Source organism: Lissotriton helveticus, chromosome 4_1 (genome assembly GCF_964261635.1).
Source record: "Lissotriton helveticus chromosome 4_1, aLisHel1.1, whole genome shotgun sequence".
Classification (NCBI taxonomy): Eukaryota; Metazoa; Chordata; class Amphibia; order Caudata; family Salamandridae; genus Lissotriton; species Lissotriton helveticus.
The window spans coordinates 258,031,996-258,058,917 of record NC_136063.1 but is presented as its reverse complement, the minus strand read 5'-3'; the positions used below and the strand labels follow the sequence as shown (position 1 = coordinate 258,058,917).

The following is a 26,922-nucleotide window of genomic DNA, read 5'->3' as shown; positions in this document are numbered from 1 at the left end:
TCCATAGCGGAATCAATTACATTGGAAAGCTGAACTAAATGCTTTAAAGTTTTCATCATTATAACAGTTGACCAGTGGATCATTGCCTCTGTCATTGTGTCTAAGTTCCATCGCTTGAATATTTTTGCTTGGAATTCTCAGTACTGACAACTTACAGTCCAAACAACTGCAAACAAAATGACCAAACTTTTCTCTGATAGGCATTTTGGTTGCCAGATGCCTTTTACACTTGTCCACAATAGCTAACCTCATTTTCAGAGTTGCCTTTAAATTAGAAAGCCATAAGTAGTTTAGCTTACCTGTGCAAAACACTGATGTCCAATCCCTTGTGGAATATTTATACATACATGCATAATACAAGAGATCTTGGCTATATGTTTTAACTATTGCAAAAAATACTTGCTGTAGGATAATTTAATAAAATATTTCTTCAATTAAGAAATTAACCTACACTTTGGTTTCTGATCCACACATAGAACTTCAGACCTTGCAATTCTTTCAGGTGGGCAGCCGACTGCCTTAAGATGCTCCAGGCAACAGTGATGGGTGAAACAGCACCTACAATGAAGACCATTTGAAAATTGTTAAAATTATTATGCATCAAGACAGTTATTAGAAGTATGTGCCTCATCAGAAGAAAGTATATCTAGCTGAGGTGAGATCCATAAAACGCAGAGAGCTCCTGATTTGGTGATCGTATATTTAGAGATTAAAAGATAAAGATTTAGAAACTGTTCTGATGTGGACTTTTTTGTGCAAAATTCATATTACACCCTGAAATGATTTGATTTGTGTCAGCCCTAGCGGAGAGCCAGTTTAATAAAACTCAGCCCAGCACTTTGACTGTAGAGTCAAAAATAGATATAGGGTGAGAACAATGAGGATTATCCCTATACCCCTTCTTAAAAATTGGAACAATGGTGGCGATAGACCACAAAGGTGGCATGACTGTTGTTACAGAGGCGTTTAGTACCCTGGTGATAACTGGGGCTCAAACATCGATGTTGTCTGGGAAAAGGTCCGGAGGGATCCCATCGGGTCCAGGGGCCTTTTTCAGGGACAATCCCTCGATGCTCTGCCTAACCTAGTCAAGAGGAAAGGTAATGGGAGCACCACTGCAAAAATATTTTAAATCATAGTGAGTCCCTCACTTTTTCCAAAATTAGGAACTCCCTCAAAATGAGCCTTCCCCTGTTCCGAAGTAATATGGTGACCTATGCCCAGTTTATCTGGCTCTGAAAAGCAGGGGGGCTATTAATTACCCTCCAAAAGAGAGAACAGTCCCTTTATTTGCTTGCCCCTATTAACTCATCTAATGCTTGTTTTTGTAGCAAGCGTCTCTGCTCCTTAATGGACCCCTTATACTTACAACAACTTGCCACCCAGCTTCAGTCGCGTGGGGTATGTTTCAGGGCCATCTTAAGTTGCCGGAGTGCCTGTGAGCACTCGCTGTCAAACCATCTCAGATGATTTTATTTTATTTGATTTGGCATTTCACCTATTCTTGATGCTTTGAATATTCCTGGCATCTGATCCTAGGACACAGCTACTTGCAACTATTTTATGCTACTGCTGGAGTGATTGACGGGTCTGGTTTCCAGTCATCTTTTTTCACCAGAGATAGAACTGGCCTCTTATTCTGAGACAAACATGCTTTTGCCCTGAAGAAGTCCATTGTATTGGACGAAATGCGTTGGCTGGTCTACCTGTTACTTGACTTTTGTTTCCAATAAAAAAGAGAGAACTGGAAGAGCAAATTTTGGAAACAGACTACTTATTTGTTATAGTATTGATGAGTGGGTGCACCGATTGATCTCTATGTTAAAACGAGTGGTAATGATTTAATATCAGAATCATGAAAAAGGGACTGGGTAGTGTTTCTTAAGATGTTTTTTTTGCCAATTCTGGAAGTTTAAATGTGACTATCACGCTATTGGCCGCAAATATTTTTTTGGACCACCCTATCCAGGGAACCCTCCTAGCCCTCAAAATGTGCCAATGGTCTACCACATTCAATCTGGTGTGCCTCCTATGCCAGTGAGCCACTTTATTAATGAGATGATCAGTGGATTCCTGTCTTTGAGAGCCAAGACCTGGAACCCCTACTAAAACCACAACATAGGGGCAGCAGGCTGGAGGAAGGTCAATTACATGTCAGCCAGGACTATTAGTAGCAGATAGGCTATCTATTGCTACGTCGCGTGACTGTATGTGGGGACACTGATAATCCAAATACAAGTGGCAAGGATTGAGGGATCGGGAAGGAGCATTCAGAGAGTCAGATTCATGGATCATGGCTCCTGTATTCCTGGAGTTAGTAATAAGGGCCTGACTTCTACTTAAATTATCTTGGGAGGCATTCCAGTTCTTATGTCTTGTAACTGAATTAGAGACCGGGAACATTTATTGATGGTAGCCAGCACATTTTCAACTCTGCCTAGAGTCTGACATTACTTTAGTACATTTATCACAGAACTGTGTCAATAGTTCGGTGATTTTTTTGCTTTCGGAGGCCCAAATCTCTTCTACATCCAGCCAGTTAATTTTAACTGCTTTCTTCCTTCTATTTAGTGTCTCATTCAGCTTATTAGCTCTCAATGTCCTCTTAGGTGCTAGGGAACCCCCCAGGTCCTACCTAGGGTCACCCGGTTATCATTGGAGCCGGGGAGGGGAATACTAGAGCTAGAGGCTTCCGAAACTATCAGTGCAGCCTCTGAGACAGATTACAAATCATTTGAATTAGTAGTATCTACAATTCCTCCAGACAGTGGATGGGAGGAGCCATCAGGGCCCAAGGAGAGCCACCTCTCTGCCCTGTCTATTTCCTTTGAGATGCCCCCCACCGCTTTTGCAAGAAAAGAATCAATAGTTGCAAGCTTCGTACCAGTGTGGGTACCAACAGGGGCTGCCTTCCTCAGGTAAAATTTGCACAAGAGTACACCTGTAATGGTGTTGCTCCTTGATTTGTCTGCATTATTGAACACCGTTTCACACGCTATTTTGTTGAACAGACTTATCATTCAGGGAAAGGGCTTTTTATGGGTCAAATCTGTCTTGGAAGGCAGATCCCAACGGGTGTAAAACCCCCCACACTTCTCATCTCATAAACCATTGGTATGTGGTGTACCACAAGGATATGCTTTGAGCCTGTTTTTGTTCAATCTATACCTTTCCCCTTTGGCGAATCTCATTGAAGCTTTTGGTGTTAAGATAGTGCCTTACGCGGATGATACCCAATTGCTTTTTTCCTTTGAAGATAACACAGAGGCATCTTTTACCAATTTCAAAGAATGTCTTAGAAGAATTGGGATCTGGGTGGAGGCAAATTGTTTAAAACTAAATTCCGACTAAACAGAAGTTCGAGATTTTATTCAAAATGGCCCCTCACCACCTTCCCTTTGGTAGTCTGCTGAACTTGATACTCCTCCACATCCTACCTCGTCTGCTAGAAATCTGGCCTTTATCTTTGATTCCAGCCTCTTCTTTGTGGCACAAATAAAGTATATTTCTTCTGGTTTCTTTGAAGATGTAAACTGTAAAGAAGTTTCTTGATCTGGTTCCTAAAGAGACTAGGAAAACAGTAGTTCTTTAATCATATCCTGTCTGGACTACTCTGACAGTCTCTTCATTGGTCTTCCTGCATATTTGATGCAGTGCTTTCAGCTAATTCAAAACGCAGCAGCACGACTAATCAGGAGAGTGCAGAGGCGCCATCATATCTCTCCACAGTTGAGATCTCTGCACTGGTTTCTGGTGGAACAGTGTATCAACTTTAAAGCTCCTATGTTGGATTTCACAGCTTATCATGGTGAGACCTCACGTTATCTGTTGAATAGACTGGCTCCATAAACTCAAAAGAGGGAACTTAGACAATTATTGCCTTCTGCGGATTCCAACATTTCTGTAGTCTCGTCGAGGTGGCAGCTCCTTTACTGTATGCACGACAAAACTTTGAAACAGTCTTACTTTGAAGTTATGGCAAGTTAAGACTCTGTCACTCAGCCTTCAAAAGGCAACTTAAAACGTGGCTATTTGACTCTGGTTAGTTTCCCGCAACTTTGACCCATCTACACCATCTGCTAGAGTGCTGGGACACTCCTCCTAAGGAGCTGTGCACTTTAACAAGTGGCTTTCCAGCCCTCTTACGTTCATTTAATGCATCACAGCGACTTTGCTTGCTGCCCTGCATTGTGTGGACTTTTAGTAAATATGCCCTCCCATGTATGTTTTGCCATGTATGATTTTATTGGTGGTTGACCATCTCGAGGAAACTCTTATTTTTACCCCACTTCCCCATTGTTTACACGAACAGTGGATCTACAGCCATGTTTCCCAAAAACAGTCATGCTGCAAACTACAATAGCAAATACCAAAACTTGATAGACAATCCAGCAACCCAAGGCCTAAAGTGGGCTCAAACACACAAGCCAATGCTTGAAAGGGGGAATTAAAGCTTCTCTATGCACATTATGTATTGTATAGACTCAAGGGCATAATGGACACTCTGCATCCGGGGGGCCCCAGTCATCTAAACAAAACAGGGGTCCCATCCGCTTGTCAGCTCAAGGGTGTGGGTAGTGTGAGGGGTTCCTCACCATGACTTGCAGGGGGGCCGCCTTAGGTTTCCATATGCCACTATTTTGACATATAGGTCTCTGTAGGCAGACCTAAACAATAGGGACAAAGTATTCAAACATGTTGAATGGATTCCATATAATTAAATGCTATTTTCCACTTTTAAGTTTCTCAATGCACTTTCCACCACCAACAGTTGTGTAAATACACAAATATGGTTGAGACAAGTGATGGACCATTAGATGTATTTTCTTCAGTGCCCAAATGATCACAGTGACTGGGTGCGACCGCTGAGCTGTTTCAGTGAATTTTCACGTTCGATTTAAGAAGTAGTTTGAAAATATTGTAAGAAAAAATAGTTACTCTCCAGGTTCAGAAGGGTTATGCAATCTTCTATGACTTTTCCAGTCTCACAATATTGTTTTAGCCATTTATTTCACATCTCCTTATAGTTAAGGTTTTCCCATTTCAGAAATCCCTTTCACTGCAATTCCTTGCAGTTAGCGGGTGTTCTATTCAACCAGGGGCTCCTCGTTAGGGCGGATGAGCGTTGCCGCGCTGGCAGCAAGCAAATTCTAATTTAAAGCATTGCAGCTGTCGCGCTGTACAATTTGCACATTATAGTAACGGATGTATGACATGACAACGCGGGCGTTTACCCCTCGCTGCCATTACGACGCTGCTTTTACAATGCAAGTCGTTACAACGACTTGCGCTGGATAGTGGAATAGTTTATTTTCTATTCCAAATACAGCCCACGTTACAGTAGGGAAAGTGTTGGAATAGAAAATAAACTATTCCTTTTCCAACAGCGCCATCCAACGCAAATCGTTGTAACGACTTGCATTGTAAAAGTAGCGTCGTAATGGCAGCGCAGGGTAATGCCCGTGTTGTCATGGCTGCTTACCATAGTAACTGTTGAATACAATAATGCAGCAAGAAATGGAGCCATTTGTAATGTGTTTAATATTTCCAGACTATACGTTGTCAATGATTTATACATTTTGCTTTCTCACTTACTTAATTTCCTTTAAAATGCACCATTTGCCAATCTTTTTCCAATTTTTTCTTGAGAGAGGAATCGCAGTGGACCCCACGTCTTTAGCTTCGCTCACTACATAAAAGTCATCCCCAACTTTTACGCCGCACCAATTTCAAATGTTACCAGCTGTCACTGTTCTATTACCCTTCTTACCATGGAAGGGAATTTACCCCAGCCCTTTGCTTGAGCATATCTTTGAGAGCATCTAGGGTGTGGAAGCGGTGAAGTGGAGATGGTGAACGCCTAAAGCATTCTAATAGAAATTCCCTTCATGGATATTCATGTCCAGTAAACTAAACTGTCAAAAGTGCCTTTAGAAGATGTAGTCTTGATGAGTGTTATATTGTCTTGTGTGATTTTTCCAAACTGCTACCTAAGGGTCTGTAATATCTCCCAGTCACTGAAAGCTGTGAGGTCAGGCATTGGCAGAAGATCAGTGAACCAATTGAGAAAGACTTCTACATGTTTGATTGAAAGGCCCACAAGCTTGCTGATGAAGACAGACACAACATTGCCTCCTTTTACTCCTATATGGCTAGACACGGCCATCTAGAAACTTTATATGTCATTTAAAAGGTTTCTTTTGGAAGGATTTTGGGTAATGAGGAGAGAGGAGTTGGCCTAACGGCACGAGTGGTCAACCTCAAATCTGGGGAACCGGGTTCGAGTCTCGGCAAGGACGCGCAACATCCTGTGATTCTGAGCAAATCACTTAATCTCCCCATGCCTAACAAAAATAAATGTGTCCTCATGTAACGTAACTGGTGCTCGTGTAAAGCGCTCTGATACCCGATACCTTCGGGTCAAGTTCGTGCTATATAAAACTCCGTTTGCATATTTTGGCCAATATTTCACCAAAGTTGAATCACAAAGGTTCACATTTGGGGTTCATACACCACTGTTTTACCTAGGTAGCTTTATTATTCACATATCCCTATAAGGAGAAAAAACACAGAAATTCACCAGTTAAAGCTATCAGAGCTAACTATAACTTACGCCTCTGCGATGCACTGCTTATGACCTCACATATTACATCACTCTATGACATTATTTATGACATTACTGATGGCATCAAATTGTAAATAACAGGCAAGGGGTGAATGCGGACCCCCTCCCAAGCCTATTTTGGGTCCCAGGGACCCAGCCCCCAGGGACTGAACAATTAAGAAAGGGAGGGGTGTGCAGCTCTACTCCCTGAGTCTAATTAGGGTGCCAGGACTCCATCCCCAGCATCAACATTTCTAAAAAAGGGGATGGGGCTGGACAGCCGCCTCCCGAGCCTCATTAGGCCCCAGGGACCCCATTCCCAGGGACAAAACATGAGGAAAGCTGTGTGGCCCCCATCCCTGAGTCTCATTAGGCCCCGGGTACTCCACCCCCCAGGGCCGTGGATTTCTTTTTAATAAGGGGAGGTGGGCTGGGTGGCCCCTCTCCCCAAGCCTCATTGGGTCCTGGGGACCTCATCCCCCAGGGCAGTATTTATTTTAAAGGGGAGGGTGGTTGCGTGGCTCACCTCCTCAAGCCTCATTAGGCCCCGTGGACCCATCCCCTGGGGCCTGACTTTAATACAGGTGGGTGCACTAGTGCCCATCTTGGGCACCTACCATATACACTCTGGGAGCCGCATGAGGAGCCCCAGGCCCCCGTGGCCCCACCCGGCACCCTGGATTCTGTGGGTGCCGGAATTTGCGCAGCAATTTACTCCCGCTATTTATGCTGCTCCCTGCAGGTGGGTACATTATGTGTTCCAGTAGCGGCCGGCATGAGTCGCGGGTGGGGGGGGGGGAGGGGGCTGCACAGGGAATGGGGGGTTAATTTGAATAGAATGAAAGAAATTCACTTACCTTTGGCTCCGATCCAGCGTCACGTCTCCTTCTCTCTGCTCCTCGCAGGAAGCAGGCAGCTTCCCTCTCTTTCCCTAAGCCAATCACAACTTAGCCATTGCAGCGTTGTGATTGGCTGGGACGCCGACCCCACAGGCGCCTATGGGGAGGCCGTTCTCTCCATGCAGGCTGCATGCAGCCTACATGGAGAACAAGGGAGAGTGCCTATGACTGGTTTGGTGCTTGAAGCAGAAACATAAAATCGTATTAAAAATTCCATTTTATTTTTCTGCTTTTTGCACTGCATGAAAGCAGTGGGGCGTCTCTCCTCTTCCCATGTGGAGGAGCCGCCCCTGATGTGTTCTGTTTCACACGGAAACAGAACACAAGTCTGGTGCCAGCTGTCAGGAGCATTTTTTAAGCTCCCTCCCACTGGGAGCAGACTTCGTGTTTGACGGGAGATTTGAAAATGCTCCACACACCGGTGTGGGCAGGAAAACTACTGCGTCCAGGGAATGGGCTCCCTGGGGCGCAATATGTGAGCCAGCCCCAGAGGATGGGGTTCCCAGGGCCTTTTAAAGGCTGATGGAGGGGGGCTTCAAGCCCCTATCCCTTAAAATATGAGGTTCCAGGGCGGAAAATGGTTTGGGAAGGGGGCTATGTGCTGCCCTCTGCATCATTATTAAATTGGGCCCCGGGGTCAGGATCCCCAGGGCCAAACATGGCTAAGGAGGGGGCTGTGCACTCCTTTCCCTTAATTAAACAATGCAGCCCCATGTTTTTTTAGTTGAGATCCCACTAGTGTCCCACAGGAAAAAATAACAGATATTTGTTTATTTTAGCCCATTGGGGGGGTTATTCTGGGTCCCACCTGTGGAGCCTAGAGTAGCAGGGTATGCCTCCCCTACACCCTAAACCCTTCTATCTTTTTTTAATTCAGGACAAAGGACTAAGTCCCTGAGTTCTCCAATGACTGCCAGCAAACTTTTTCTCATGCTGCTGTCAGCCAATCAGAGTGCTCTCTTCCGTGGGAGTCTGACTCCTGCAGGAGCAAATTGGCACAAGGGAAAAAAGCTCCAGAGTCCAATCAGAACAATCAATTTTTAGGGCTCGGCCTACGTGAACCCTGCGTCAGCAGGGGAGGCGGAGCTCCGAGCTCCTTATGTTAGGGGTTCTGGATAGTGCAGGAAAAATTCCTCAGTGCGCGAGATTTTTCAGTCGTTTAAATTGCGGTGCCCTATTTTTAGTAGCCTGCACGTAATAGGCCATATGTTTTTCAGCTTCAGCACTTCCGCCATATCGTGAGTGGTTACGCTAATTAACATTAGAGCTGTCAGGGCGCTGCGGTAATAGAATCCAGATGGTCTGGGCGCGTTCACCAGTCTGCCGTGAGTTTAGCGTGCGCGCATCCCTTTGCCTCCTTTCATGTTTAAGTGTTAGCCTTTTGCCAGAATCCGGCTCGCAGAGGCATCTGATATTGCCTCTCCCTGCCTGCTCCTTACTGCAGCCCCCACCACTGGAAACGACAGGCTGGGAGCTCACAGAAGCCTCTATATCTCCTCTCCCAGCCTGCTCGTCCTTTCAGCCCCCACCGCTCCTCACTGCAGCCCCCACCACTGGAAACGACAGGCTGGGAGCTCACAGAAGCCTGTGACATCGCCTCTCCCAGCCTGCTCGGCCTTTCAGCCCCCACCACTACTTACTGCAGCCCCCACCATGGAAACGACAGGCTGGGAGCTCACAGAAGCCTCTGACATCGCCTTTCCTAGCCTGCTCGTCCTTTCAGCCCCCACCGCTGGAATTGATATTAAAAGCATGCTTTTGATATACATAGATATGCTCTGTTGCTGCTGCATTGTATTATTGTGCAGCAGGTGCAGTGGCACCAGTGTGTGGTAGATGGCGTTGTGTAGCAGGTGTAGTGTTATCAGTGTTAGTTAGCTATGATTGTGCAGCAGGTGCAGTGGCACCAGTGTGGCGTAGCTATCATTGGTGCAGCATGTGCAGTGGTACCGGTGAGTGGTAGCTACCATTGGTGGAGGTGGTGCAGTGGTAGTGTTGCTTAGCTATGATTGTGCAGCAGGTGCAGTGGCACCAGTGTGTGGCGTAGTTACCATTCGTGGAGCAGGTGAGGTGTTATCAGTGTTACTTAGCTATGATTGCGCAGCAGGTGTAGTACCACCAGTGTGGCGTAGCTACCATTGTGCAGTAGGTGCAGTGGCACCCGTGTGGCATAGCACCATAGGTGGAGCAGTTCCAGTGGTAGTGTTGCTTAGCTATTATTGTGCAGCAGGTGCAGTGGCACCAGTGTGTGGTAGATGGCGTTGTGTAGCAGGTGTAGTGTTATCAGTGTTACTTAGCTATGATTGTGCAGCAGGTGCAGTGGCACCAGTGTGGCGTAGCTATCATTGGTGCAGCATGTGCAGTGGTACCGGTGAGTGGTAGCTACCATTGGTGGAGCAGGTGCAGTGGTAGTGTTGCTTAGCTATGATTGTGCAGCAGGTGCAGTGGCACCTGTGTGTGGCGTAGTTACCATTCGTGGAGCAGGTGAGGTGTTATCAGTGTTACTTAGCTATGATTGCGCAGCAGGTGTAGTACCACCGGTGTGGCGTAGCTACCATTGTGCAGTAGGTGCAGTGGTACCGGTGAGTGGTAGCTACCATTGGTGGAGCTGGTGCAGTGGTAGTGTTGCTTAGCTATGATTGTGCAGCAGGTGCAGTGGCACCAGTGTGGCGTAGCTATCATTGGTGCAGCATGTGCAGTGGTACCGGTGATTGGTAGCTACCATTGGTGGAGCTGGTGCAGTGGTAGTGTTGCTTAGCTATGATTGTGCAGCAGGTGCAGTGGCACCAGTGTGTGGCGTAGTTACCATTTGTGGAGCAGGTGAGGTGTTATCAGTGTTACTTAGCTATGATTGCGCAGCAGGTGTAGTACCACCAGTGTCGCGTAGCTACCATTGTGCAGCAGGTGCAGTGGCACCAGTGTGGCATAGTCACACACACCACCAGCCATCAGTGCACGCATCAATTGTTAACGCATCCACAATTAACTATTGTAGCAATCTCAGTATGGTACACTTTACTTTTAAACATATTCATGTAAAGCACAGCATGCCACCATTGCTACAATTCAAATCTAACCCACATAATTCCACTACACACCACATGCACACACTCCATAACACATGGCGAAAAGACATTGCCATTTACAATGCCATTAGCTCAAACTCAAATAAATCAGAGCCCGATTGCATTTCCAATGCTTGTTAAATTGGCATTCCAATGAGCCTCTCGCGAACCTAACAGTTCGGATATACAACATTTTGTAAACCTTTATTTTAAAAAAAGTACTCAAGAGATTTACACCAAATCACAAAAAAACACCATCCGTGGGCCAAGATCTAGCTTCCTGACAAATATGGTGTACTTCTGTTCAGCAGTTTTAGCTGTAGCACTGCCTAAAGAAGTCTTTGGAAAATGCTTGGACGAATGTTCTTTCTTCAACCTCCTCTGTCTCCCATGTCTGTATGCACTATTATATGATAGTTCTAGTTTCTCGTTCTGTCACCTCCTTTCTTCTCTATGCCTCCAGTTTCTCTCTGTGCCATTGACATAGGTGTGCTAAACCAATATCTTCCCGCTCTGCCACTCACCACTGTGTGCTATATGCCCAGCTCCTCAGATTGTGTTTGGCCTCTGACTCTCGCTCCCTCTAGCGCCTTATTCTACCATTTACATCTATTCTAGGTTCTCTTTCTCGATTCCTTGCTTTACGTTTTGCCCCATGTCCTCATTGAGCCCCCCCTCTCCTTTTTCTATACCACTGCTCGTCTCTCTATGAATTGCCTATGTTTGCTACCCTACTACCTCCTCACTCTGTCATTTATCTGCGTGATTTACCTCACTGCAGCACTCACTGCTGGATTCTATGGCTCCCGCTCTTCTGACATCCTCCTCTCTGTGATTTTACTTCTAGTGCCTCGTTCCTCAACACCCCATCTTGGTGATGTATCTCTAGCTCTTTGTGTGCCACTCACCTCTATGTCCTCTAACATCAGCTAACCTGCTACCCACATCTATGTGCTCTACCTCCATCTTCTCTGCGCTCACACCTGTGTGCGCTACACTTCGAGCTCCTCACAATGTGACATAACTCTGGGCCCTATAGAATCGGTTTCCGTGCCACTGATTTCTCGGATCTATAACACAAGCTTTGCAGCCATTCAAATCTATGCACTATAACAGCAACTCCCCTGCAACTCATATTTGTGCGCTGCACCACAAGATCATCTGTCGCCCATGTCTGTGTGCGCCATTATACAATAGTTCTAGTTTCTCGTTCTGTCACCTCCTTTCTTCACTATGCTTTGTGTTCCTCACTGTGTTACTCACGTCAGGGCGCTATTGGTAGTCATGCCAGCTCTGCTGGTAGTCACAAATTAGAGCTTTAACTTCATTTCCTCTGTCACTTACATGTGGGAGTAATACCATCAGCTCCTTTGCTAGTCATCTCTGGGCGCCATAGCTCCAGTTTCTCTGCCACTAACATGGGAGCTATAGCACTCTGCTAGTCACCGCTGGGTACTGTAACACATGCTCTTTACTAGTCATGTCTGGGTGCTATAACAGCATCTTCTCTGCCACACACCACTGTGCTGCAGTTAGGATACTGGCCCCTGTAGCTGTGGCTGGGTCTTGGCAGTGCAAGCGGTTTCTCTCTGCCCATTTGTCTAAAAAGAACACACCCCCAGGATGTTTTCAATTTTGGTGAAGGTCAGTGTGTGGGCTATCCCTGTGCCCCCCTTGGTTGTTGTCCTGTGAATGAGGCACACCTTTGCCCTCTCCAGTATTTCCTGATTTGGCGTCTTATGCTTGTGGAATTTAACTGTGTCCTCTTTGGCAATTTTGGGTACCTGCATGCTACATACTACTGTCCCCTTAAAACTCTCTTATTCTCATGAAGTGTTTAGCAATTTCTAGAGTTTATTTATGCCCCGTAATGTCTGCTCTGCGGGTTAAAATATTTGAGCGCCGGGCAGTATACATGTGATTTCCATGCCCCTCAAAATAAAAATACCCTATCCGAGCACCGTTGAGCTGTGAGTGGTTGCCAACATGCATGTATCGTAGTTTTGTTTCTGGTCTAGAAGTTATTTTAAGTTACTGCCATGTGTATAGCACCTTTTAGTAATCCTATACTGCCGTAGCGCTTGTTAGCGCTTCAACTAGCTATAATTCTAGTTGTGTAAGGCAGAATGTGCTAGGGCTGTGTGCCCTCCGACCAATGCTGAGTGTGGATCTGTTTTTGGATATTGTTTGATGATTCTATTGTTTGCGTGGGGCAGTCTTCAGCAGTACCCACTGTAGCTGTCACTGTTCCTGCAGGTGGTGGTATATGGTGTGCCAGATTCTTTTACGACACTTACAGATGTTGCTCGAATATGAATTTACCTTAAAAAACAAGAGGCGTTTGGCAAAACAGGACCAGATAGTTTAATTAAACACTTCAACTGGGAGTAGAACTTACAGAAATGGGTCTGAGGACGGTCTTTGAGTACATTCAATCTGAACAATTTGTATACAGTTTTAGGTGTCATAAAAGTACATCCGGCATTTTCTGTTTAGTAAAAGAATGCAAGACCTTGTCTATGGCATCATAAATAAAGGTCCCTGATAACAAAGGCTGGTGGGCCTTGACCTTGCTTGGGCACAATGTGGGCCAGTGGGTAAATTGTCAGGATATCCGGCATAAGGGGTGTGTAGTGTCTGCATGTACTGTGTATGATGTGTTCTGATTGGCTGCATGTTTCTAACTCTATGTGGCATTAGACGTTATGATGTTCTGGTAATGTGTGCACCCCTCTGGCCATGTGTGCTTTATTGGCGTCAATTTCACTTGACCATTGTGGTGTTTTTTAGCTTATCTTGATGATGGACCAGAGCCTGCCTGATCACGTATTTCTGAGTCTGAATTGATGGAGGGCAAATCTAATAATAGTGATACAAATTCATTTGTGTATGCGAGTATACCATTATAAGCTTTGTCATCGTTTTTATCAATATCAACATCCCCCCTCTAGTTGAATTTTCAACTACATTATCTACCCCATACTTTATGACAGTCACATTATTATGGACATGCTGTTCTTCAGTGTTGACTAATACATTTTTTTTAGTTACTTGCATTCTATCTAATTTGAGGACACCATTTTTACAGCAGGAAACCCCCAATTGTAGGAAAACCACACACAAGTGCTTAATTTGAGCCTGTGGTTTCTGGTGCTCAGCGCCAGCATTTAATCATCAACACCGGCACTTTTCATGAGCACCAGTTAAGGACACTTTCATTTATGTTGTGATTAAGGATGTTGAGCCGATGCCAAGACTCAAACCTGGTTCCGCAGCTCTGGCAATTACGTCACATCCTCACCGAACTGTCATGGCTAGTAGTTGGTTCTGTTTTAGGCGGTGCTAATGGGAGAAATGGGCTGGTGCAAGCTTTTTTAATAAATTAACCACTGCCACACACAAACAATAATAAAAATATGAGAATGGGCAACAGTGAAGTGCACAGTCAGGTCAGCCACCGGGGGAGTCAGGCTAACCAGTTTAAATGCCATGCCTGCTCAGGGGCACCACCCTCTTCACGCATGTCTCTTTGTAAATGGTGCAGTGTTTGGATGGCAAGAGCCAGAGTTCCGTTATCAGGACGTTACCTGGGATAAACGTGCAGGAGGACACACCGATCTTGACACACACCCCTCCCTCCATTGCAGACAATAAAGTCCAAACACCTATCAATTTTTGCATCACCATGAGGCTCTCAGTTCTTCCTTAATCGCATTAAGGCTGAACTCAGTGCAGTTCATCATCTTGAGCATCTCACTCCTGGTTATCATTAACCAGTAGGTGTTTGCTTTCGCTTGCATTGTGAAGAAGTGTATGGACCCCAATGCGTTGATTTGTGTGCCAGAAAACAGTCTGGATTCAGTAGTTCTTTAATCTCAAGTCTCATGCAAAAGAGTCTTCTTCCTTAGTGGGTGTTGTGTCAACTCTGGCAGATCTTCTCCGGGAATGACCAGGGTTGGGGTGAGTATGTTGATGAGGGAGGAAAGGCCAAACAATACATGGGCAAGGTGAGTAGAAGCAAACTCACCACACTGTCAGTAGGCATCCATCAGAGTGGAGGTGCCCCACTGCATGTCTGGAATGTGGAGCACTGGGCAACAGTTCTTATCTGTTCCCCTTTCCTTTTCCTCCGAAACACAAGGAATACAGTGTAAGTTTCTGTACAATACAGGGTTGCCCTTCCCTTCTACCCACATACATCTATTCACCTCAGTGTCCCAGATTTCCTGACATGGAGTATCTATGCTGTTGTTTAACCCTACCCTACAAGAATCGTTTCCCTTTGTATCATCAAGGTGAATGACCTTACGCTGAAACTTCATGTCTGGGCTCCATTTGTTAATAAAGAAGACAGCACCAGAAATGCTAAAGGCCACCCTAGGATCACAGATGGAGGCAGGAGCAGATGTGTTTGTGCATTGATGTGGCGGTTTAGCGTGCTTCCTAGTACCATTGTTCTGGAAATTCGTTGGCCAAATAGTATCCTCCCCTATGGTGCCTTTCCTGCACATCACTCTGTTTGATTGTCACTAGGCTCGGTGAAAAGGCATAATGATGTAGAGAAGGCATTTTGCTTTTTTGGGTGCTACCACTAGGGACAAGTAAAGCCTGGTTGCACCTACTGCGTGCAGTATCAGTGAGCAAACATAACATGACCCTTCTGTTGTCTTGGAGCCCACTGTGGTCATGTGCTGATACCACATCTGTAAGAGTGTGCTATGTATTACATGTGGAAGGCTAGTGTTGGGTTCCGTGTCATTATAAGTGATGTGGGAGAGGTCTCTGCGACAGTGCGGTTATAGCTTTGGGGTAGACTCCATCAGACTAGGCAGTGCTTTAATGTTGAATGGCTGTGGAAACACCCATAGCAAACAGAGGGTACATAGACGTGCAACAATATATAACTTCTGGAACATTGCAGGTCTTGGGACTGGATTCAGCATTTTGCTTTTTTGGGTGCTACCACTAGGGACAAGTAAAGCCTGGTTGCACCTACTGCATGCAGTATCATTGAACAAACATAACATGACCATGCTGTTGTCTTGGAGCCCACTGAGGCCCTGTGCTGATACCACATCTGTAAGAGCGTGCTATGTATTACATGTGGAAGGCTAGTGTTGGGTTCCGTGTCAATATAAGTGATGTGGGAGAGGTCTCTGCGAAAGTGAAGTTATAGCTTTGGTGTAGACTCCATCAGACTAGGCAGGGCTTTGATGATGAATGGCCGCTTTTAGTGGTGTACCGGAAGGGAGCCCCAATCGAGGTATTTTATTTTGCAAAGTGGGTTATTATTCATGGGACACATTAATTTCTAGAGGTTGTTGGGCCTTTTCATTTTTAAGGGATGTTGGGTCTTCCCCCTCTTTGTGCCTAGCTGGTGGTTAAGCTGGTGCAACATTTTTACAGGGTAATCTCATGAGCATGGGGTGTCAACAATCTTAACTAGGGTTCCATGGGCTTCGCCAGCCCCTCTCTCCAAGCTGAACATGGCAGGTTCTATTGGTGTACGTGATGGTTTTGACATACACGTGCGCAGGGTGATACATAAGAGGGAGACATGTCGCAAGTGAATGCAGGTGGTGATCTCAACGTGCCCTGAGGTCTGACTGACTGACTCACTCAGCGCTGAAAGGCGCCTAGCAACTTGTTGGATCCTATGCAGTGGAGGTGATGGGGTCTTCACTATTCACAGGGAGCTGCATGCTTAGCAGCCCCATTTGTCTGAAAGCAATGCCGGCTCCCACAGGAAAAATCAGGCTCCTCCCATGGTCCCAGTGGAGACTTGGTGCCCCTATGTCTGTGCTCTGGGGAATGTGGTCCCCGGGCTGAAATCAACCCTACTCCTACTTTATTGCAAGTAGCCCGTCCCCTGGGGAGGGTGTCCGCATGGCCGCAATCGGCCTGGGGAAGTGGACCGAGCTGCACCCCGTCTCTATTACACAATTTCTTTTTTAAAGGCCTGGCCCCTGGGGATGGGTTCCCTGCCGCCCCGCTCTCACAATAAAAATTGTTCTTAAAAATAAGGCTGGGCCCCAGGGGATGAGGTTCCCGGGGCCGAAATCAGCCTGGGAGGGGGGCCGTGCTCCCCTCTGCACTAATTAAAAAAAACTAAATTAAAAAAACGCCAGCTCTTGGGAGAAGCCACCGGAGGCCCGCCCCCTTTCTCCACCACTCTGCAAATGCACCTTCTGGCGCACTGCTGGTTGAGATAAGAAGTCTCCTTGGAAGTTGAGGATCCTTGGGGGGTCAACAAAGCCTCCAGATTCCTCTAGAAAGTACCACACAGTGGGATTGCTGAGAGCTGGTAGGAGGCCCAGTCCATTTTCTCCACCACTCTGCAAAAGTGCCTAGTAGTTAAAAAAACATTGAAATTCACTTAAAAGACCAAAGGTTACAGGGATGTTACAGTTAGGATGTACGTTCTAAAAAATCGTAGCATTTCACTGAAAAAAAAAAGGTTACAGTGATGTTAAAGTTAGGAAAAAGAATTATAAACACCATAGAAATACACTGAAAAAACAAAGGTTGCAGGGACGGTATAGTTAGGCTCAGATTTCACTCGTACAAAACCGATTGAACTTCAGAAGTTGTACTTACCTGAGCTAACTATAACTTACGCCCCACAATGCACAGCTTATGAGCTCACATATTACATCAATCATGACATGGTCAGTGACATCACTGATGACATGTCAAATGACATCACTGATGACATCATCAAGAGAGTGTAAGTGATTCTTTTACAGTTTATGGGTGTGAAACGTACATACTAACGATCCCATGCAATTCACTCCCACTTATACCTAATACGGTGTACGACATAGTTTTTGGCACAGACAGTGGTAACTTTTACCTTCCTACTTTTCATACCGATATGCGATCAAAGCTATAGTGAATTTTTTCTGTACTCTAAATTCTTTTACTATGATAGGTAGCATCCCTTATATTATTTTGACATGCAGATTCGAAGTATTTTCCTCGATATCATGGTCTCTTCACTTTTGTTTTGTGTTTTATTTTTAATGAGGCACCACATTACAGCTTGCTCGCTCTCCACATTGTCTCGTACTATTATGTCCAGGTAAGGTGCTGCCTTTGTGCTATTAATACACTGTTCCCTCCACCTTGCTGGGTGCCCTTTATTCAGTTATACAATCTATAAAAGCTTCCTTCAGTGCTAAGCTTACTCAATTCTTTTGGTGAATGGTACAAATCTCACGTTCGAGTCACTGTGCCCCTCTTTATTATTCAACACAATATTCTTTTTTGCACTTTGGGGCATCGAATATAGGAACAGACACTTTGTTTGAATTTTCATGTGACTCTCTATTCAACTACTGGACTCTTTCACATATATGTCCTTAGGATCACATGGGTTGTCTTTATATTCTTTTTAGTGAATTGAATCTACTGTCACCAAATCATATCCCTGTGCCATCCTTGTATGATCATAAGACAATATATGTATCCTTTTGCAGCCTTGAAAGTCCCTGTGACCAAACACGTGTCGGCTGCCTGTCTGTATCTGGATATCACGCATGCCATAAAGAATGTGCAATACTGTGGAGTGAATAAATTGCATGGAATTCAACTACAACCTCGCTTTACTGCCTTATTTACACTTATGTGACTGTGGACTTCTCTGTGTGCTTCTGTATTTTTTTAACAGTTGTGTTTTTTATTTACTGATAAAGTTCTTTTAGGTGTTGTTACTCATTGGTACAAATAGTGTGAGACCATAAGCATTGCATTTGGTGTACAAATCAAACTTTGGTCTTCTACAAATGCCATGTGAAATAATTGTATAAGAATTGCTGACTTGTCTCACAGGCCACCGGTGAACTATTATCATCACGTGATTAATTGTTTTTAGCAAATTGATCTATATTAAACATTGTTTATTCTGCAGTGCTATAAGAACCTCGCTTTACATGGCTTTCATCAATAGCCTTTCACCCCCAACCTTTCACTGTGTGATTACCCATAGACATAAAGCCCACTCTAGTTCCGGTATACCCACTGTGGGTGAGGTTCTAGTCCACAAGAAGCACTTTACTCCCTGTTATCAACACTCACGCTTCTGAGGGTCAACACTATCCAGGATATTCTCCACAAATAAACCTCTTTTCTTACTCTGCTTGTATTTAACATTTCTTGCTGTGTGCATTTTCACGGCACGACAATTTTTGTTTGCAGTGCTCCTTGCTTGTCTCATGTATCTCAGTTTAAGTGTCAATTTACTGTAATTAATAAAGTGAAGCAATACTGGGATCTCCAGTTTTTTTTAATTTAACTTGTAGTTTTTTTTAATTGTAAACAAAACTATATTTACCATAATGCAATGGAAAACAATCCTTGGCCACGAAGCAAAGCAACAGGTCTGGTGTTATTGAGCTAATGCATGCTGACCGCATGCATACATGCCTGTGCTAGCATGCCGTAGCACATTAAGGCCATACCTATTTGCTTTGACAGTGTCTATTGCTATTGCCTTTTCTACTGAAAAGTCCTATAAAGAAACAAGGATAAAGTAGTAGATGCATTTTAATGGTGCTCAAAATACAGTGATTTACCAAACGAGAATATTAAACCTAAATATATTCAATTAATTACAGAAAACTAAATAAGTTCATGTAACTGATTTTATAATTAACTATTTATTAACTGCCTGTGTTTTATTTCTTGCTACGGCTGGCGTGTTTCTGATTTCCCAGTTTGTTTGGCTTTACAGATTAATAACAATAACCAATGAAATACTATTAATACATTCATTTGCAACTGAGGATTTTGTCACGTTTTGCATGCCAAGGTTATAAACTAATAGACACATCAGATTGTTTTACCAAGGCAGATCACCGCCTGCCCTACCCTGTAATCAATGAATGTTAATGCACACGGAATTGTTGAATTATGTGTGTAATTTGACCCCGAAAACAAGGTCAGGATGGTTATTCTCCATTACATGGGGTGTACACATAATTGTACGGTATTAGTAGGGTGTTTTGAGTGGTACAGGCGTTTACGGGTACGGGGTATGCACTGCACCAGTATCATGCAACTCCTAATCAGTTCTTAAGTCAAGGGCCTGGATGGAAGGATTTAGAATTTTTTTGAATTTGAGGAATTCATTTTTGAGTCTCAGATGTGATGGAAGAGGGTTCCACAAGGAGGAGATTTTAACAGCAGACATCTTCCACCAAATGTCTTGCAATTTGTGTGGACAGCGACCATGTCAATCTTTGTGGATCACTGGCAGCCACCCAATGGGATTTTAGCATCAGCGAGATGTGCTCTTGTCATGTCAGGCCCAATATCAGCCGCGCAACCTGATTCTAAACTCATTGTAGTGTATACAGAGATTTATTGGGAAGTCCTGTGTGGATGTCATTTCAGTAGTCTGGGTGGTACATGACCATTGCCAGAACTGGAGGAGAAGCAGGATTCTCTTGGGAGGATGCAGGAACTGAAAGCTCGATTTAACCAGAGCATTCGGGGCAGGAACGTATTCAGATCAATTCCAAAGACCTTGAATGCCTGGAATACGGGGGCAGCGTGCTTCAGCAAAACTGCAAACGTTTCAGTGGAAAGGATTAAACACATCTCTGGCGGGTCACATTAAATGTGATGTGCTTGAAGAGCTTGTGATGGAAACAGCAGCCCTTATGCATTATGCCAGAAGGGGCTTTTGACAGAGTTTATTTTCCATTGGTGCATTGCCCGAAGGCAGTTGTGACGCATGAACCAGACTAAGGTCAGATTGTTGCAGAATGCATGCATATTGAATTCAAGCCTGTCACACAGAATCTTGAAAAACTTGTCTTTTACTTATCCAATGCCTATGAGTTTATTTTTGGTCATTGTCCATCAAACTCCGCTCACATATTTGATGAGAGCACTTGCTTCTGAATATTTCACGGCACTTCAAAATCTAATGAATTATACATCACATGATGCTCCTACTTAAAAACATGTTTTATATTTTTTCTACATCGAAATAGATTGGCCTCACCTCTTCGACCAAAGGGCCACAAATTCCACACCTGTACTGAGAGAGAACATCCCGGTTGATGTTTGAAAGAGGATCTCGGATCTTGACTCAAGAACTAACCTGATGAATTTTTATTTCAAATATAAAGGTTACATTAAATTATTGTCTATACTTATTTTTACCTGTCCAGTCCGTCTGCGGGATCCCCTTTTCCTTCATGTCCACAATAGCATCCATAGGATTCGAATTCCTGTGGACATCTTCCAGATAAGCAAAATAGCATTTCTCCCAGTTGAGGGACCTCCCTTCTCAAGTTTCCATTTTCTCCAAGTTGTAAGAAGTTGAATCTTTCACACACTGCAAAAAAAGAATGCAATTTTATTTCCTTGGCCATTTTTTGCAACTTAGGGGCCTACTTTTTCATCACCATCTTCATAGTAGTAAAAACTGATTGTATGAGGTGTTTACTTGGACTGTTGTTCAGTTGTACAGAAATGTTAAAACCAGAGAGGACACTGTTGTAAATGAATATGTAGCCAATCTGTAGTTCTGGCCCCATATGCTAAGAACTGGTCTCCCATCAGATGCTTCAAAATCCATGTAATTCTTAGGAACCAAGACCCACATTTACGGTGATTTTGCGTCTGGGTTGCATCAATTTTGTGGCGCAGCTCTGATGCAAAATAATTTTTGCCATTTACTAAGGTTCACAAATGCAAACACAACCAAGCGTATTGCTGGAGAAAGGGAGCAGCACGCACGCGCGCTACTCTGCTGAAATTACCATTCTTAGCGCTGCCATAACTTTTAAAAAATCGCTTTTTGCAGTTTAATTTCTAAATTGTTTTTACCTTGTTTTTAGCACGACCTCTGTGTGCCCTCTCACTTGCACCCTAAATTGGGCCCCCCACCGCGCTTTTCGCGGAGCTATCTCATTTTCTTCTCAGCCTTCGTGTTTGGCGCTGGGCGCCATCTTGGGGGTGGTGTGGAGCGAGTGTGCCACTTGTGGGAGCGCTCTAGCGCTCATTTACAACACAGGTGAGCCCTACTTAAAGCTCGCCTCCTGCGCGCAGCGGTGACGCGCAGCGGGAGCGCCGGACTCTCGCCGGAGTCAAGCCAGAGTCCTGCCCGTCTGCGCCCGTCAGCGTCCCGGAGGCGGGCGGAGCGGCGGGGGGGACTCTACCACCAGGGATGTGTCCCCCAGGGACCTCTCTTCTGCGCTATTCCCCTAGCGAACTTCGCTCATTTCTACCTCATGGTGATGGGTGTCGTACGGTATTCCCTGGTCGCTACCATGGGAAATCCCGTTGCCCGGGTTGTGGCTGGCGCCCGACCCGCTCGCTCTTCTCACGGCCCAGCAACAACGTCTCTAGAATGGGCTTTGGGTGCATGCTTTTGAACACCAGGTCTGCCTGCAAACATGCGCAGGACATCTATGAGCTTCTAGATGTAGATAAACCACTATGCCTTATGCTCACCGAGACTTGGTGGGGTGACTTCTCTAATACTGACGTCGCCCTGGCAATCCCGCCCGATTACAACATCTTTAGAAAGGACAGAACCAACGGAAGGGGAGGTGGAGTAGCGCTAGTGGTACGGAAGGGAACCCCTTGTGAGATCCTTCCAGCCTTTGACATCCGAGGTTCAGAAACCCTAGCCTTTTCCATCACTCTGTCGCCCCATCAATCCTTTAAGGGATTGCTTGTATACAGGCCACCTGGTTCTCCCGGCACCTTCTTTGAAGACCTGGATATGGTACTGGTGGAGCTGGCCCTGAAAGCCGAACATTTCATCGTAGCTGGTGATTTTAACTTCCGGATGGATGATTCATCCGATCCGGCAGCCGCTAAACTTTCGGAGGCGCTGACCCCGCTGGGGCTCACCCCCTATTTTCAGGAGCCTACGCATGAGAAGGGGCATACCCTTGACCAGGTCTTCTCGTCTGTTCCCCTTGAGGATATAGAGATCACTCCTGTCCTGTGGTCGGACCACTTTCTTGCAAAATTTGTCATCAAGGGCATAGTTAAATCTGTGCCTTTCCCGGTACACCAACAGGGTCGTGTCCACAGGGCTTTCCATCGTGTTACCCCGGAGATGTTGGCCCAGGCAGCTGAGGCCCATCCCTGCCTTTTTGTGGGTGATCTAGACAGGGATCTACAGACCATGCAAGACTGGCTATTGGATAGGCTAAACGATCTTGCCCCGGAAGTAACATCTCGCCCGACACCGAAACGGGTCTCTGCACCTTGGTTTACCGCTGCACTGTCGGCTACGCGGCAGCAGTGCAAGGTAGCCGAAAGAGCCTGGCGGGCGCAATATGACACTGGCGCCAAGTTGACATACAAAACGGCGGTTAAGGCTTATCACCGGGATATCCGTTTGGAAAAAAGAGCCTATCTAGCAAGGAGGATTGATGCTGCGTCCAACTCTTGCAAGGAGATTTTCTCCATTGTAAGAGAATTCACCACACCTTGGTCCAACACCTCGAACCAAAAACCATCTAGCTCCTGGGCCACGGACCTTGCTGTTTTTTTTACAAGCAAGATCCAACGCATTCAGGAGTCATTCCGGGCACCAGTGTCTGCGGGCCAGACTGAACCTGACATTACCACACTGCCACAGGCTGGGCCAGGGGCGACGTTGAGTGTGTTTCCTCCTATCTCTGCTCCGGACTCTCTGGCTCTTATGGGCAATTTAAAATCGGGCTCTCCTCTTGACCCATGCCCTGCCAAATTTCTGGCGAAAGTCGCGGAGGTGATCAACCCGTTGGCTAATCCGCTTTTAAATCTTTCGCTGAGGCTCGGCGTGGTCCCGCAGGCCTGGAAGCAGGCGATGGTGATTCCATTGCTTAAAAAATCTGGCCTAGATCCGAAGGCCCCGGTTAATTATAGGCCCATTTCTTTGCTGCCGGCCCTCACGAAGATTCTGGAAAAGCACGTCCAAGGCGTGCTCTCCAACTTTCTTGAATCTCATGAGATTCTGCACGCCACCCAATCGGGCTTTCGTCCCCATCTCAGTACTGAGACAGCGCTCCTGGAGGTCTCGGAAACCATTAAAGGGGTTCTGGACTCGGGGGGCAAAGTCATGCTGGTGATGTTAGATCTGTCGGCGGCGTTCGACACCGTTCCCCATGATGGTCTTCTCGCCAGACTTTTCGAGATTGGCCTACGGGGGACGGTGCTCGACTGGTTTTCTTCTTTCCTAGCCGGCCGCCGGCAGTCGATCTGGGCCCCGCCGGATTCCGCCGCGATGCCGCCTCTGGGAGTCGGGGTCCCTCAGGGTTCTATTTTGAGCCCGACCCTCTTTAACATCATTATGACCCCATTGGCGGCGCTGGTGGAGTCGCATGGTGCCCAGATCGTATCCTATGCGGATGACACCCAGCTCCTCTTCTCTTGTAAGAGAGGAGGCGACTTTGATGGGGAGAGCATTCGGGATTGCCTTGGGGCTGTTTTTCACTGGTTCCATCTAAACAGCCTTAAGTGCAATTCCGACAAGTCCGAAGTTCTTTTCTTTGGGTGCGATACAGAACCAGACTGGCAGACCTGGTGGCCTCGGGATATGTTCCCTCCGTCCTGCTCCTCTCAGGTCGCTAAGAATCTGGGGGTGAAGATGGATAACAGGCTTTCCTTAAAATCCCAGATCCTGGGGGTGTCGGGCATGTGCTTTGGCATCCTCAGGATGTTGCGGAGGTTTCTTCCTCTGTTATCCGTGGAACATAGGACGCTGACTGTCCAGGCTCTGATCGGGTCCAGGTTGGATTATTCCAACGTTCTTTACCTGGGCCTCCCAGAGTACTTGTTGCAGCGGCTACAAGTGGCACAGAATGCCGCTGCCAGGGCTGTCTTTGGCCTTAGCAGGCGTTCCAGGGCCTCGGGTTTGTTGGCAACGTTACACTGGCTTCCTATCCGCAAGAGGATTGCCTTTAAGGCGCTGACCTTGGCCTATAAAGCCCTTCACAAGGAGGGAGCCAAGTACCTCCAAAAGAGACTGGTCTTTTATCATCCGACCAGGTCTCTAAGGTCGGAAGCCTTGCACCTTGCAGTTGTTCCCCGGGTAAAGAAAGCGCGCCTTGGAGGCCGCTCTTTCGGACTGCTGGCATCTCAGCTCTGGAACTCTTTACCACTGGCCCTACGGGGAGCGACCAGCCTACTGGCTTTCAGGAAGGGCCTCAAAACGTGGCTGTTTACTCAGTAGCCGGTCTCCCGCTAACTTCCGGCCTATTCTTCTGTTAGTTTTTATCTTGGTGTTATGTTTTTTATGTGTGGCAGCATTGTTTCTTTCTCCATTAAAGCGCCGGGACACTCTTTTTGAGTAGCCGTGCGCTATAGAAATCAATAAATAACATAACATAACATAACATTGCTGCTCTATGCTGCTTTGCATTGGGTAGGCATTACATGGGTGGAGTATGGGCGTTCCCATGCATCGCAAGCCCAGTTTACAAGGTCCTGTAAACCTAGATTTGCGCGAAAATGGGGTACCTACCCAAAAAGGTGTAACAGTGGGAAATATCTTTTTATGGGTGCTGCAGTCTGCAGCACACAGTTAGAGAAATATGTCTCTTTGGATTGTTTTTGTGCAGGAAGGTATCCCTCCAGCACAGAAACAATGCTGCCCATAATGCAGGCATCCTTGCATCATGGTGCAAGGGTACCTGCTTTAGGCAGCACACAGTGCAGCAGCTCAAGGAGAGGGCAGAAACGCTCAATATCTTTGTAATTATGGAGCATTTCTGCTCTGTCCATTTCACACAATGCAGAGCAGCAAGGTCCCTTGCTGCGCTGCGTGAAGTAAAAAATTCACGCCCCAAGGAGAGCCATTCACAGAGTGAAATATACTTGTATATATTTTACTCATGTATATATTTAATACTATGCTCGGGTATAACTCTACACTTTTTTTTACTATTCACCTTTTCCAAGTGTAAATTTACACTGAGGTGTACACTTCCATCTCCCTCCCTCAAAACAGGGGGTGACGCCTAAAACAATGGGATTTACGAGTGTAAATGTACTACTAATAACTTTGGTCATGTAGGTGAAAGTGGTGCCACTGTGTTGGAGATATCCACATTTTAGGGATCACCCTAAGGGAAAGGCCATGGAAAATTATTAAAGTGTATCATTCTTTATAAAAAAGAATGGAACATATTTTAATGTATAATATGAAAGTAAATTACTTTAAATATTGTTTTAGCATAGAATTATTAAGATAAATTGCTACAGCACATGAACTCATCAAATTAAATGTGTATGAAATAATTAATTTTAATTTAATTCATAAATAAGAATTAAAAAAAGTAATAACACAAGGTCCACCCTCACTAACATTTTATTTTTTAAAATATGTATTTAATTTAAATTATGTTTTACAGTGTGGAGAATAGTTGCTAATGATATTTGTGATGGGAACTTGCCTCTCCTATGGTCTTTATTTCCTTTGACCTTTCATTCATTTTTTCATTCATTTCTTCTTTCTTTCTCGCTGTCTCCTACTTTATTCAGTATTAAATAATTACTTTCAATAGAACTTTCTTACCTGCGGACCCATCAGTGACTCCATTTACAGGAAACTGTTGCTGCGCACATACAGTACTAAAGGCAATCTCCGTGAAATAATGTTCCAATTCTGCTCACTGGGGCAGACACCTTTGCAGTAGTTTGTTCTGGCAGCACTCCCAAAACGTGTGAGTTGTGGAGCACCAAAATCTTCACAAACAGGAAGACATGTTACTTTAACTGCAATGCTGCTACACCTTGGCATACATGCAAGGAAGGGCCACTTGAAGTAGGATGGTAACAGCATATCACAGTACTGTCACATGGCCAGTTTATGTCAGATATACTAATGAGCACAAAGGGGCCTAGTGCAATGAGGTGCAAGGGAGCCATCACATTAGTATTGATGATGGAGAATTCAACTGTGTGTCCCATTGAATACCGGAACTAATGCATCCCCAGATGGATAAAGGGTCAGCAGACGTCCATATTAGTATTCATTATCACAAAGTGTCACAATGCAACCCCTTTCCTTGAAGTGACATGAGACACAATGTGATAAAAAGTGACCACTGAGAAAGGAACATCCCTTGATCAGGTGTTTTCCACCATTCCACTTGATATGGCCAGCCCTGTCCCTGTCCTTTGGTCGGACCATTTTCTGATTAGGTTTCAGATTTTGGATATGAGCAAATCATCTTGTATAACGCTGAGTCATCCTAGCCACACTTATAGGGCTTTTCATCGGGTGACTCCAGAAAGTCTGGCCCAGGCTTGTCTGGATCATCCCCGTCTGATGTCAGGAGACCTGGAGAGGGATCTCGATCTGCTGCAGCGGTGGTTAGTGGAACGATTAGACGAACTA

General features: G+C 45.4%; 1 protein-coding gene across 2 annotated transcripts in view; it reads right to left on the bottom strand.

The window, feature by feature from the left end:
* OC90 (otoconin 90) overlaps positions 1-26,922 on the bottom strand; it is a 619,335-nt gene that overhangs the window by 25,476 nt on the left and 566,937 nt on the right. For both annotated transcript variants that reach the window (XM_078685553.1, XM_078685554.1), the window contains 2 exons: positions 20,739-20,913; positions 452-558 (listed from right to left, as the gene is read on the bottom strand). In XM_078685553.1, the coding sequence (XP_078541679.1) occupies positions 452-558; positions 20,739-20,913 (282 nt within the window). The remainder of the gene's footprint in view (positions 1-451; positions 559-20,738; positions 20,914-26,922) is intronic.